Source organism: Numenius arquata, chromosome 24 (assembly GCF_964106895.1).
Source record: "Numenius arquata chromosome 24, bNumArq3.hap1.1, whole genome shotgun sequence".
In the NCBI taxonomy this organism is placed as follows: Eukaryota; Metazoa; Chordata; class Aves; order Charadriiformes; family Scolopacidae; genus Numenius; species Numenius arquata.
Window position 1 is genome coordinate 2225587 of NC_133599.1, and position 14312 is coordinate 2239898.

At 46.4% G+C, this 14312-nt stretch overlaps 1 protein-coding gene across 5 annotated transcripts in view; it reads right to left on the minus strand.

Annotated features, from left to right (window-relative positions):
- Positions 1-2795: 2795 nt before the first annotated feature.
- SRGAP2 (SLIT-ROBO Rho GTPase activating protein 2) overlaps positions 2796-14312 on the minus strand; it is a 103541-nt gene continuing 92024 nt past the window's right edge. For all 5 annotated transcript variants that reach the window (XM_074163488.1, XM_074163486.1, XM_074163487.1 and 2 more), the window contains exons 19-22: positions 11412-11592; positions 10846-10992; positions 8423-8750; positions 2796-5857 (exon numbers count right to left, since the gene is read on the minus strand). In XM_074163488.1, coding sequence (XP_074019589.1) covers positions 5474-5857; positions 8423-8750; positions 10846-10992; positions 11412-11592 — 1040 coding nt within the window. In that variant the 3' untranslated portion in view covers positions 2796-5473. The remainder of the gene's footprint in view (positions 5858-8422; positions 8751-10845; positions 10993-11411; positions 11593-14312) is intronic.

The window sequence follows — 14312 nt, forward strand, 5'->3', positions numbered from 1 at the left end:
ACCATGGAAACTGTTTTAGCAAGAACATTCCATCCCATCATTAAACAACTGCTGTTAATAAAAACCCCAAACCCCCCCGTACCAGCCCGAGCCCACTCCTGCAGGACTGAGGTTTCAGACCAACAGAGAAAACATCCATTTCTAGACTTTGCGACCAAACTTTCCTCCGTTACAGCAGCGCCGTGACATCGCTGCCACCCTTTCCAGCGCGTCAGAGATGGTTTTCAAGAATTGCCCTATTTCGGCTACATCGAGCTGGTCTTTTGAAGAACCTGCTGCTCCCGAGTATTGCTCCAGCAGTTTGGCACTCACCAGTCCAACCCCATTGGACTTCGGATATCGGAAGGAGGGGACTCTGCCCGGAGAGCAGGGCTGGGGGAGTCCGCTCCAGAAGTAAGGTTACGACAGTGCCTTTACAAGGAAGGGTCCGTCTATTATCTCCATTGCGAACTGCTAAATATTTACCCTGTATGAAGCTTGGTTTCTCAAGTATTAGTACAGTAGGGAGCTGCCCTCCCTTTCCGCCTTCACCTCTTTTTGGCCCATCGTTGAAAAACGACGCTCGCGTCTCACACTCCATTCGAGGAAGCCCAAAATAGAACAGGAAAAAAAATAAACAAGCCCAAAACACCTTACGTTTTCCAGGCCTTGAATTGCTGTTTTGGCATCTCTAGATCCACCAAAATAGACTCCTAGAACCAAGTCTGGAAAATAATTCACCTGCCTCTGGTGGGCGGAGGGAGAGGGGTTAAAACCGTCCCCACAGCCCCCGGACCATCCCAGCCCCGTCGGAACCCGGGGGGGGCACAAGGCAGTGGGTCAAGTATATTTTTATTTTTTCAAGTACCAGGTTGTCGGACACACACAGAGCGACAAGGAGAAAGCTGATCCCGAGAAAGGATTATCTCTGGAAGTGATATGTAAGCTCAAACCCCAAAGTTCAGTCCGGAGCACCAGTAAGCGCTCGGTGTTTTCCCAGAGCCGGAGGCTGGGAGCATCCTCAGGGAACGATGTTCATCCAGGAGAGAACATCGCTCCCTTCCACAAAGGCCTCTCGTGCTACCGGTCCCCTAAAGAAACGGCTTTATGTCTGAAACTGCCTTTGCAGGATGTTAGCCAAGGCCAGATAAGCCTACAAAAAGGATATATTTGTGAAAATTAAAAATCTCAAAATAAATAAATCCCGGCCTTGTTAAACTCATTTTCGGTGACGGGAGCGCCCAAATGCTTGTTTTCCTTTCAGTTTGTTGGGTTATTTTTTTTTAAAGTGGTTTCCCTAGTTTGGGGTAACTGTGTTAGTATTTGCAGTGCATCCCTCACCCCAGGGTGACACCGGCTCCGCTCGGAGGGGGACGGGCAGAGGCTGCTCCGGTGCTTCGCCCCCAACAGGGGCCAGAGCTCAGCGTCTCACCCAGTCGATCGAATTGTCTCGATGGATGTTTTTCCATCCTCTCCGTTGCCTCACCAGCCATCTCTGCCCCGCCGAGAGCATCATCTCCTTTAAGAGCTCCCTCCGAGGGCATTTCACCAGGCGACAGCGCGTTCCAGTCCATGGGGTAACACGGGAAGGATCTGAAGTGCTAACTGGAGACATTTATTTCTATTGAAGAACATCTCTCAAAGGCTTAACAAACCCCCAAACCTATACAAGGTTCAACCGAATTTGAGGTTTTGAGACAGAGAAGAGGAGAAATAAGGCAGCAAACTCCATCTGCAACGGCCTCTTTTGTCTTAATATTGCTAGAGCTCTTCCAGGGGCGAGGGAACAGCCGGGCCACGGCTCCCCCCGGACCAAGCGCAAGGTGGGGAACTGCAACAGATGGAATTTCTTGCCAAACTCTGAAGTGTTTTGATTCAGTAAATAAATTTAAAAGAACTCGGTTATCTTAACCTACTTTTGTGCAAGAACAATCTTGCCTTTAAAAAAAAATAAAAACTAAAAAAAAAAAAAAAAAATCAACAAAAAGTCCCAAAAACCCAACACATGAGGTATTCATCACAGGAAACCCAAAGACTCTCTTTGAACAGGTATCAAAATACATACATATATAACAATTATTTTTTTTTTCTGCTGTCACAGTGCACTCTAATTATTTAATCATTTTCATTGCAATAGAATATCCAGTACAGATAAAGTGAGAGAGTTTGCTCGTGTCCCACTGCTTCGACATGAAGAACAAATTTACAATTTATCAAGTGCGAGCCTTTGGATTACCTTAGAGAGGCAGAAATTTCGCGATCGTTAAAGCACACTGCTCAGTTCCCAACTCGGGGAAATAAAACATAAAAGGTTAGAGCTTCGGAAACTATTAAGATTGATCACCTAAAATCGGATTTTATTTTAAAAGTTTTGCTTTGGATTTTTTCAATCCAACACCTGATGAACAAGGATCCTTTGTTCATACAAAGCACTATCAAACAGACAGACGTTATTCCAGTTATCAAACACCTCTTGTCTTTAGATTTGACACAAACATTACATAAAAGTCATGAAAGAGAATTTCCATGGAAGAGCTAATATTTCTTCGGAGTATGAAAATATGAAGTAACACCGATGCCTCCCCAAACCACCGTCGTACTGGTCCGGCTCTGCGTCGCTCTCTCCCACCAGACGCCCACTGGTTTTGCAGGGACCGGTGCCGACGTTTCCAGTTCCTCCTTCCCACCTCCCCTGCAACGACTGGTCCTAAAACCCTTGTGGCAAACGTTCTCTCGGCCTCGTATGTTCACAGAGCGAAGCAGACAAGCTTAACATTTCCTTTTTTTTTGTTTTGTTTTGTTTTTTTATTCTCCCGTGTGTGTGTGCGTGTGAATTCTCTGCCGGCTGGCCAGACCCGGAGCACGCGGAGGAGGAAGGACGACCTTCAGCCTGCCGTATTGCTTGCTGGAAGTGTTAAGTGTCAATCACAGTGCACACCAGAATTCCAGTTGAGTTGCTCCATATACAGGTTAGATCCCGCTCAGATACTCCCTGGGCTGTCCCAGAGCCGGGGATGCTGGAGCTGAGCACAGTAACTCCGATACAGACAGTTGCTGTTACAGTAAACCTGAAAGTCTTTTTTTAGCTCCTAATTTCCATTCATACTTCAGTCCTCGAAGATAGAAAAGAGCATCTCCTCCAAATGTGCTGTGCGTGGCTGGACACTTATTCTTAGAAACGTGAATGCTAGGCATAAAAATATAAAGAAAATAAGGCATTACAAATGAGTCGAAGAAAAGTTACAGAGATCCTGCTCTTGACACAGATTAACTTTGGTCGTTCATGACCAAAAAGAAAACAAAACCAAAAACTCCCTACTTAAAGTAAATGCCAGAAAGTTCTGCCTGAGCAAAAAATTACAAGTTTAATTCTATTTTTCCCCAAAAGAACGAGTGATTCCTTGGTGGTAGGAGTCCATCAGAACCTGAGAGCAAAGGTGGCTGGTCGCACTGCTGGGGATCTCCCCCTGCGAGAGGAGCAGGGGAAGGTCCGGTGACAGTCACACACGTACCGCGGGGCTTCCCGGGGGGAACCGCTGCCTCGGATGGGCTGAGGAACCAGAAATAGCAGTGTTCTCACCGAAATCTTCCCGGCGTTCCCCAGTTTTTGTATGTTCTTAATTTAGGGCACAGAGAAAGTTGGTCTTTTCAAAAAGCATCATGAATACGGATCTAGTCCATCCGTAGGGAGGGGGGTGTGCGTGTGGGGAGGGACGGAGCTGCAGTAAAACCCTCCTCATTTCTCTGAGTAACGTCCTAAACGAAGCAGAAAAGTACATCGAAGAAACTGTTCTTAGAAATGCAAGCTTTGTCTCTTCTTTTTCAATTACTACGAGCCAAGTAAAATGCCACTGCAGTCACAAGGAAGCTAAGTGTGAGAGACCCACGAACTGAAAAGAAACTCAGCTAAACGGGAGAGGAAAATGACTTTTCTTATCTCGTCCTTGCCTGAATTTATTTGATGAAAAAGTAAGATGTGCAGCTTGTTTTTACATCCCAGAAAAGTTTGGGGACGAGGTGAACTGAGGGTCAGCCAGAGCCTCCTCTCCTGCAGGACCATGAGATCTTCTTTACCGTCGTAAGGGGCACATGCCTTCTATTTTTTTTTTTTTAAATTAAATAAATGTGGAAAATTCTCAGTAGAGTACAAAAGAGTTCATGCAGCCTGCGAGCGGCCGAAGCATTCGCTGCCTACCATATAAATACAAATACTAAGAATTTATTCCCGTCTGCGGAGTCCTTCGGAGGCACGCTGGTCTGCCCACGAACAGGGGGGGAAGCCACTCCAGGAGCCACACGCCGTCACGTCCCCGTCCCCAGCAGCGTTTCCCACAGCGCTCTATAAGAGCGGAGATCCCGAAAGCCGCTCACAGCCACCGACCGGAGCGTTCGCAACCAGAAAGAGGGAGAAGATACAAAGCTTGAGAACTTCCAACTGGAGTTTTCTTTTTTTTTTTTTTTTTTTTTTTTTTACAGTGCTTGTAAGGGGGATTTTGGTCAGGATCCATCTTGGCATAGGATGAAAACGTGTGCGTTAGTAAATGGACTCCCATCAGGGTGCGCTTTAGTTTTCAGAAGTTAGCTTGTTTGTACATTCAGTCTCTCGAGACCACACACCACATCGCAGCCCACGGGCTGAAAATTACACTGAAAAACAACAAAGCTGTTTTTAAATATGGGAGAGCAAAGGGGGAAAACAGCTAGATTGTCCATAAGCAACAACTGGGCTCTTTCTTATGCTCCTAAACCTCAGGAACATGTTTGTTTATATTTGCACAGACACATATTACGTATAACTCCACAAAATCTAAGAGCGTTCCAGAGTAAACTATTTTTCATGACAAGTGTCAACTAAAGGACGAGGCTGGACGGCCAAGAGCTTTGGCCCTGGGGGGAAGGACGGGGGGGAGCAAACAAACAAAACCAGAGGATGTGATGGAAGTCGAGACAGACCCTTAACCACCGTGGCACCAGCGGGCGACGTAATAATAATAATAATAATGCACAAGAAACAGGCATGTCCAAGCTCCACGTAACCAGTGGCACCAAAACATGCAATAGACTAAAATCTATCCTATTGTTTCCCTGTGATAAATGAAACACAGAATATATAAGTCACTACACCAGTACTTGAAACAGGACGCCACCGAAGATTTCTTTCGGTGGCCAAACACTTGAAACAAGGCATCGACTAGAAACCGAGATCCAGCTCCTGGCTTGTCGTGTGTGTTCCTCCTCGGCTTCACAGTGACCCGATGCTGGGTTTCCCACGGGCTGTTTTGCCTCACAAACATCCCTGATGCGGGTTCACGGGACGAGGTCGTTACCACTTAGTTTACCGCCAGGAAGTGCTCCAGGCAGCGAGTAGCAGTTCACACCTAACCTTCAGCAGAAGTTCCAAAAAAATGTAGTTAAATAGGGATTTTAACGTCTTTTAACAGAGTCTCTTCATCTGAAACAATACGGTTATAGCCACGGAGCAGCATGGAGTTTATCAGACAGTACAGGACTTGTCAGGAGGCTGCTGAGACGCAGAGGAGGCAACGCCGGGGCTCGTGGCGTTCGTTTTGGGGAAAACTGTGGGCTTGGGCCGAGTTGCCGGAGGTTTGACCTGGGTGGCCATTTTGATGGATTTCACCGGGCGGAAGGTGCAGGGGATGTCGCCGGCTGTGCTGGCGCTGCGCTGGAAAGCGGGCTCAGCGTCCTTGAGGATCTGAGTGTGCAGAGGGCTGGAAGGTTCTGAAGTGGGGGCCACCACTGGAGACGTCTTCAAAGGCTCCAGGGTGTCGAGGACAACATCTGGCGTGTGCTTGACGCTGCTCTGCCTCTCCAGCTCCCGCAGCTCGTTCAGAGCAGAGTTCATAGTAGCTTCGATATCCTGCAAACACAAAAGAGAAACCGAGTGAGTAACAGAACCCAGAACACATAAATAACAGAGATAAAAGTCAGCCTTTGAGAACGACAGATTTGTTTTCAGCCTGTAAACACCAACGCTCAGATCGACCGGCAGGTCAAGGACCTTTAGGTGTCGAAGGGAAACCCACGCCAAACTACATGGCATCACACACTGAAGCCAATGAGTAGTATTTTCCATCCACAGGCAGCAAAATAATCGCCAGCACTTTCTCCATGTTCATCTGGTCCTTTACTGGTCCTGATGCTGCTCGGACTTCAAAGACGAGCACAATCCCAAAATGCAGCAACAAACAAAAACGTGTGATTCGAATTATCAGGATCCATTCTTGTACTTTATTTGGCACCTGAGATCGAGGAGAGTAAATTCCTGAAGAAAAACATTGATGATTTTGACACTGGCTGACGGGGAACACACTGAATGCTGAAATCCTTTCGTTCTTGCTGCCCCACTGGTTTTCCTGCTGTTCCCCCCAGCCCTCCCTTCCCAGGAAGGCATTACACGGGACTCAAAATTGTGATGTTTTAGAAAAACACAGAAGACATCAGAAACATACAGAGAAATTCAAGTTGGCACCTCTCCTTCCACTTATAAGATGTTACACTTATTAGCAAATAAATATAAAGAGAACTTTGAGATAAAAAACGTGGGTTTTTTATCCGCAGCAGGACCTACGTGTTGGCTGCAGCCCGCGCTGCGGAGCCGGGGGGGGGGCACGGAACTCGCCGGGGAGCAGCAGAGCTCAGCCTGTCTGTGACTCACGGCTTGGCTACAGCTTTTGAGCTTCCTCAGAGGTTTTTCGGGGGGTGGGGAAGGTATATCGGTGGAGGAATGGTGGAGAAAACCAGAGACAGAAACCTGACACTTCCCGGGCTATCTCCAGGCCAGGCCGATTTTGCTTGTGAAGTTAGGGAAAATATGTAAAATGCATCCTGATGATTATTAGATGGTGTTTGAAGTGATATTACAGGGCAAAGAAAAATAGTAACTTAACACAGCTTCTCCCCACCCCTTTTTTCTTTTTTTTTTTCTTTCCCCCCCTCCTCTTTTCTTTTTCTCCTGACTCTTCTCCAGTGAAAACAATGGAGTTAACAACACTCTGGCAGGAAGAGGAGACAGAACAACTTCAGTTAGAGCTTAATTGAAAAAGCAAAGAAACTGATTTATGTCAACCAAAGCCTCAGAAGGACAATGAAATATGAAGACAACAAGAACCGTATATTATAATTCCACTGGAATAAATGGGCTAAAGATATTCATAACAGCAAAACACAACTTTCCATGAGACTATGTATCAGATTTTTATTTGGACCTTACTTATTACTTGGTCTTGCTGTTTTAATTTTCACATATCGTCCCCCAGCTCTTTAGAAAACTACAAGCTCCCGGAGTGGGCAGAGAAGTCGGGTCTCCCAGGGCTGGGTTCCCCCAGCCCCAAATGTTCCTGGGCTCTAGACAGACCCACGGCACCAACAGCAGTCGGTGTGGGCACATCCAACAGCTCGGAGTGGAGAAAGGGAAGGTCCTTCATGGAAAGGGGAAATCTGTGACATTTACGTCATTTGCCCCACGAGTAACTGCCACTTGCTCAAATCTAAGCCTGACTTTCTTGTTTTCCGTTCTGCTTGTGGAAGCAGAGATGTGAAGATACAGCTTGGGGTGTTGTTAACGGCAGCGGCTGCTGCGGCAGCTGAGGGTCCCCGACCCCAGGAGGGGACAGAGCCCTGCCCGTAGTGACACAGAGAATGTGCACAAAGACAAACAATCTGTAAAAAACCCATCTGGGGCAAAATTAGTGTAGATGAAGAAAAATCCTAAGAACACCTTTCCCTTTAATCTGCACAGGAGGAATCTGAGCAGCCGGTGTCCTCGTTGCCCAGTGGGTGCGTGGAGCTGGTCCCAAAGTGGAGTCAAAGCAGAGCCACGTCCTCACCCAGAGCCTGCCCCCACTCCCCAGCACTTGTCTAAATAAATAACTAATGAAAACTAGCAGTATTATGTTCAAAGTTGGTTTCTAATCACACACTGCACCCTGTGAGCATATAAAGATGCCACTGTGAGCACTGCACGACCGAGCAGCTTGCTTTTATTTTGACTGTACTACTACATGTGCTTCCAATGCCTAACCACAGGCAAGTCTGCAAAACTGACAGGAGAATGTTAAATTGACACTAAATACTTTACTTTTCTCATGTCTTGAAGTTATGATTGTTTAATTTTTTGCTGACAGCTTCGGAATCTGTGTAACTTTCTGAAATGGACGTTTTTATTGTTGAAACTGAGTTCTGAATAACGAAAGGGGCCAAGTTTTTAGGGAGGAAAGACCTGACTGTTTATCTTTGCTCATGAAAGCAGCCTCAGTGACTTACACAAAGTGGGGCTGAGACTCACTTGGGTTGTGGAGTAAGTTAATATTGCAATGAGAGAAGGGATATGAGATTAAATCAGACTTTGCACTAAAACAACTCATTGTATCCAACCTCCCTTAAGTGTCCAAACCAAATCTTTAAGGCAAACGCTCCAATTTACCTGTGCAATAACTTCAGGGTCCATGGGCCGGTGGTTGTTGAAGCTCTTGGACCTCCCTGCTGTCACAGTTTTCCGGATCTGCGGGCTGTCTATCCTGTTCTTCAGGGACGAGTGTCGGCTGATAGAATTGAGGCTGCCGTGGCCACTGATGGAGCATTTATCTGGAACCTCCTTAGGAAGACTTTGGCTCATAATGGGCTGAGATGAGGGTCTGGAACCGGCTATGGCTCCTGGGGAGGCTGGTTCTGCCATTGAACTACCTAGTCCATGGCTGTCACTTTGACGGAAGGCTCTTCTGATGCTGCCTGACTCTGGTTTCTTTCTTTGCCTTCAGTCACAAAAGCAAAACAAGTCAATACAAGCAGGTACACATAACGGGCTGTAATTTGAAGATATCCCCCCCAAAACAACACAGAGGACAATGGGAAGAGACACAGAGATACCCAGATTACAGGCGTCATCGTGAAACGGTAGAATTATAAATCATTCCAGTTGAACACTTCTAACAAGACTGAGTTCCTGGCAGCTGCACACATTCACAGTGAAAACAGAAAACTTGGATGGAATGTAATTAACTTGGTCAAGAAGAGAAGAATTTATATTTGAACAAAAAAAAAACCCTCCGTGCCATCAACAGGTTTTGATGATGTGTTTTTATTACATTAGAAGAGCAGAGCTACAATTTTTGACTGGAGGACACAGTATAAGTCTACTAAGCTCCTGGCCCAAGGCATCAAGTTGTTATTTTCAGAGATTGGCAAGCAAAGAACCCCACACTTTGGGGTTAACGATCATTTCCAATATTTGCTGGTGGTAATAGATGTTTCTTTTTCATTGCTTTAGCAGGACCATGAGGCGTTATCTGTGTAGGGCTACAGATAAACCAAAAGATGATGTCAAATGGATGAGCTGGTCCAAACTATTTAGTTTCTACCCCAGCACCATGCGGTCTGACAGCACGATTCCACTCAAACCGTATGAATGCAGCAGAATACTTTATGCCATAGGTCTGAAGCTTGGCATCCATTATACAGGGAAGGATCCGTTTATATATAGCACCAGCCCCATGAATAACTGCAAGAAAGTGTTAACTCCAGTAGGATTTTGGCATCCAAATAATAATTCAGTGGGTGGCACAACTGTCATTGCGAAACCATCTGATTTAATTTTGCTCAAGTCTGTTCACACATAGGTCAGAAGATTCATTCCTAAAGAAAAAACAACAAAATGAGTCTTATGCTACTATTGCTAAATATCAGTTTCCCTACTAAAGGGAAAAAAAAGCTGGAGTGGACATTACCCAGGCTTCTCACAAACACTACACACAACAATACCAAAACCGGCAGATGGGGAAGCTCCAACATAGGTCTGTTCATGATACAAATCTCTCCAGAACTGGCAGAATGGCATACTTGAGCGGCTCAGGCAATAAATAGCATAAAAGCAAGCCCAGATCCCAAGCTGCTGCAGGTAACACAGCCCACTGACACCCACGGAGCTCTGCCAGCACCACAAACTAAGGACCAGGCTCTGTGTAGGACATCAGCAGGTCCAAACCTTGAACAAGGATGTATTGCTGTTAATGCCTTTCTAGACTACATTCTGCTAAATTAACTGAAGGTTAAAAATATCCACTCCCATAAAACTGTAATTATCTTATTAATATCTTCACTGCAAAACAGAGAGACCTTGGGCTTTTTATAATATGAAGGAAATAATCAGAAAGATATGGGGGATAAGTCTGCTCCAGAATAATTAAATAACAGATCAAGGAATTTAGTCTGTTACTAGCTTAATTTCCCAGGTTTTTTTATTATGTGGAGTGTTGGCTAAAGTAACCATTTCTGGTTGAGGAGGTAAAGTTAGAGCAACAGGGAGGTGTGTTGTTTCACTGCAAGCATATGGTTAGTAACCTAAGGTGAGAAGTGCTGGAGAAATGAAAGAACGTTACGGGCGATGCCAGATGGTGGGACTTCAGATACGTCATTTAGCACAAGATGTGACACTAGTTTCTGAAGGAACTGTGTCCCCCCCCCCATAAAACAAAACACCTTAAATGTAAACGAGACATAACAAATCACAGAACGTAACAAGGAATGGGAACACACGATTATAAGAACTCACTCCGCTATTCCCCTCCCTTTCTCCGTGTGCTTAGCTTATAAAATAGGACGTATTTGGGAAAACGGGAACAGATGGCACCTTGGGGATAGGGAAGAGAAGCCAGTGCGGTTTTAAATGAGCATCGGCCACACTGGTGACAGAGAGAGGACAGCAAAATGTGAGCAAGTTAGAAGAGGGGGAAGCAGAGAATAATCGTGGCAGTGCTCATTAGTTAACCTTTTTGCAGGGAAGGAAATGTTATACTGGACTCATCACCAAGATCTTTACAGTTAAGTAAAATAATGCAAGGCTGTTCTTACTTGTTGATGTTCGCAAGGTAAATATCTGCGACGTGACCCCCACTTGGGCAACTGGCACCAGCTCTGGCAGTCACTTTTTCTTCCGGTGGCTCAGAATTTATTTCTATTTCAGACTTCGGACTGGATCTTTCAGAGATACCATCCTCACTAGGAAGGAGGAGGGAAGGAAATCACAACCAAACCAGGACCAGCAGCACCGAATTTCCAATACAGCACTGTGTGTGTAAACGTACATACAGGACAACAGCACCGTGCAGCTTTCTCTTAAGAATCATTACGTATCTTTGAAATGAGAGAGCCTGATTTCTGTGAGCAACCTGGAGATCCCAGCTCCGCGTATTTAACAGGCTGGAGCACCAGAACAGTTTTTATATCACACCTCCACACCCATGGACACCTAAGCCTCTGAGGAGCTCTGCTTGTCTCAAGAGGACTCCCTTCTCGCAAGGGAAGGTCCAAGGACGAACTCTCCCCGCCTGGTGTCAACGTCTTGACACAAATGCTCCATTCCACACCTGAGTTTTAAGCAAGCTCATCTCGCAGATGGGCTTAAAAGTGTAACATACGTGTCTTGAACGACGATATACTGATGAGGAATAAGGCCGTCAATTCCATTGTGGCGTCCCTCCCACCAGTCATCTGAGGCCCGCTGATAGAGTAAGAGAGAAGCTCCTTTTTTAAAGGACAGCTCTCGTGCAGTCCTGCCAATGTAGTCGAACTTCGCTATCGCTTCTATGGGCTCACACTCTAGGAGATAGAAGGGAATAAACAATAATTCACTAAACACTTGGGCTCAGGTAAGTATTCAACAGTTTAAACCTACCATAAAACAGCTTATGACGAGAGCGTGGAAGAGGATAAAGTGTTGCTTCTTAATGCAGCAGAGGGTTGAAGCAGTAAAATTCAGGGGGGAACCCCTTTAACATGAGGTTGTTGCAATTTCAGCATTTACCTAATCTCTACGTGGTGGACACCTTCACGTTTTCCAAGTCATAAACCCACCTACAGCAATTCAAGTGTACACAGATGGACGTGGCAATGGCAAAATTAGTAATCTCATGAGAATGAAAAAAAAAATTTCACAGCTGAGTAGCAATCAGACAAAAATCTGCCTACGGTGTGCCTTCCTCAAGGCAGCTAAACCAAACCTCCTGGCCAGGCAGGAGCTGTTATTAGCACTGAGGGAGGGAAACAACCTCTGAGTCCGCGCTGCTTCAGAAATAAAGCATCTATTCAGAAGGAGCTTTCTGCTGCCTGTGAGGTTCACCTGACCCAGGAGACCGGACTCTGGCACGGTGGGAGGCCGTGCCATTCATCGGACTGTCACAGAAGCTAAGGAAAACATTCCGTGCCCCCACCGCTGGGGTTTGGGCAGTGATCGGGAGAGCCAGCGGCTCCCCTGGGCTCTGCAGAGCCGAGAAGAGTGCTCGGAGCTGCACAATGTGCTCCAAATCTGACTGCTCCGACTCAAAACGCTCACACAAGAACTCCAGCCGTGCTGTGTCTGCAACCTGCCACTAATCCCGGTCCCTGTAGGACTCTGATATTATACAGAGGGACAATATGGGCATTTAGACACTCGGGAAAAATCAATATGAAATTAATGTGGATTATTTTTTAAGACTCGGAAAAATCTGCCATTGGTTGAGTCTAAAAATATATTAAGCCAGCTCCCAATTCTAGGCAGACACCAGGGGAATGGAGATGAGCTCAGCCGCATGGCCCCAGCGGACTTCAGCCTCTAATTACTTTAAAGGAGCTTTAACACAGCCAAGCAGTCCACAGAAAATGAGGGTTTTTTCCTGGGGAAAAAGGTTTGCAGTTCCTCTTCCAGGACAAGAAAAGATAAATCATTTCACTCTGAGGTCTCCTCTGCAGCACAGGAAGCTTCTACAGTGCAACAGCCAGCCAAAAAGGACTGGGAGGCCAAACACGAGCCACAGGTTTTTATAATTATTCCTTGTGAGAGCATACACTCAAGAATTAGGTCTCCAAGGCAGGCAAGGGAGTAGTTGGGCTTGAGAAAATCCATAGTGTAGGTCCATCTGAGTGAGCTGATACCGTGGTACCAACCATCGGCTGGTCTGAGAGCAGAAGCATCCCCCAAAGAGCCCCATGAGCAACAGGATCTGCTGGATCGAGTCCCCAACAATTAATTTCTCCATTACTAAACCAGACAGCTCAGAATTCTGTCAAATCACACGTTTTCAGGTAAGCCCACGGTCAGCCTCACACCAGTCCCGTTATCAGCCCGCAGCAAGCAGTGGGATGTTCACAGGGGCCCATGTTTGCAGCCTGGGACGGCCGCTGTGCTCCGGACTCCCCACAGCACAGTTATCTGGGTTTGGCTCCTCCTTTCCCCTTCCTTGTTCTCCTCTGGGGCCAGCTTCTTCATAACACTAAAAACCCGATAATGCTGGGTTTTGGTGCCCCCCCTCCATTTACGAAGGGGATGGGAGTGTGGTTTTGTAAATTCCATCTGTTTCATTAAGAAGTGTTTATTGTTCCAGATGAGTGTGGCACTCAGGTTTCTTATGTTTCCAATTTGCTTTTTAGGACTCTGGCTTTTGTCCAGAGAAGTGATTTTAGACTCTAATTTCCAGTAGCTTTTTCCTACTACGCTTCTGCTCAGAGAAGAAAGCTGTGCGAATAGAAAGAGCAATAAGGCTAAGCCAAACAATCCCCCCTGCCAGTCGGCAGAAGTTTAAAATCTTTCCACTCATACACATAATTTAATGAACACACGAACTGCTTGTCTTTCAGCATTTCTGACCTCTTATGCCTGTCTCAAAGGGGCTGCTCACTCGTACAGCGAGGCTGGCGGTGAAGAGCAGGGATGCTCTGCAAAACACCACCTTTCCTCCCCCCAAAACTGAGTCTGTCCTTCAATGAAGACGAGGGGATGACAACTTCCTAGTGCCAGCCTCCCCGAAGAGCTACTGGAGCAAGTGCTTGGTCACATCTAGAGACTGAAGGAGTGAGAAAAACCTAAGAACATCTGTCCCACTGAGTTGCGGAGCCGTGCGCTGCTCATCTGAGGAGTACCCGAGGTGTGACACTGCTCAACTAGAAGGGTGTGAGACTCCGTAGTGAACCAGACCTTGCTCCTCCCTCAAAGAGATAGAGGCCCAGCTCCCTCCTCTGCTTTGGTGCCAAACGCTCCCTCCCAAAGGCTTCCTATGGAATATTCCGTGTAGGTTGCAGAACTCCATCCAAAACGCCTCCAAATTTTACCTTGCTCAGGGGCCCCACGCAGTCTCGTTCCAGAGGCTGTAAAACAGTGTCCTTCTCTCATCTCTAACTGCTCGTTTTCCCATCATCGTGCCCTCGCAGCTACAATGAGCAATCTAAAAATCCCATACAGAAGCAATGCAAGTACACCCCATGGTGTTTCAGCCTGTAGACTTCAGTCCCAGGCCTTACAGCTGTGGGATGAGTTAGTCTTTCCTTCATTACAGCAATGAAAT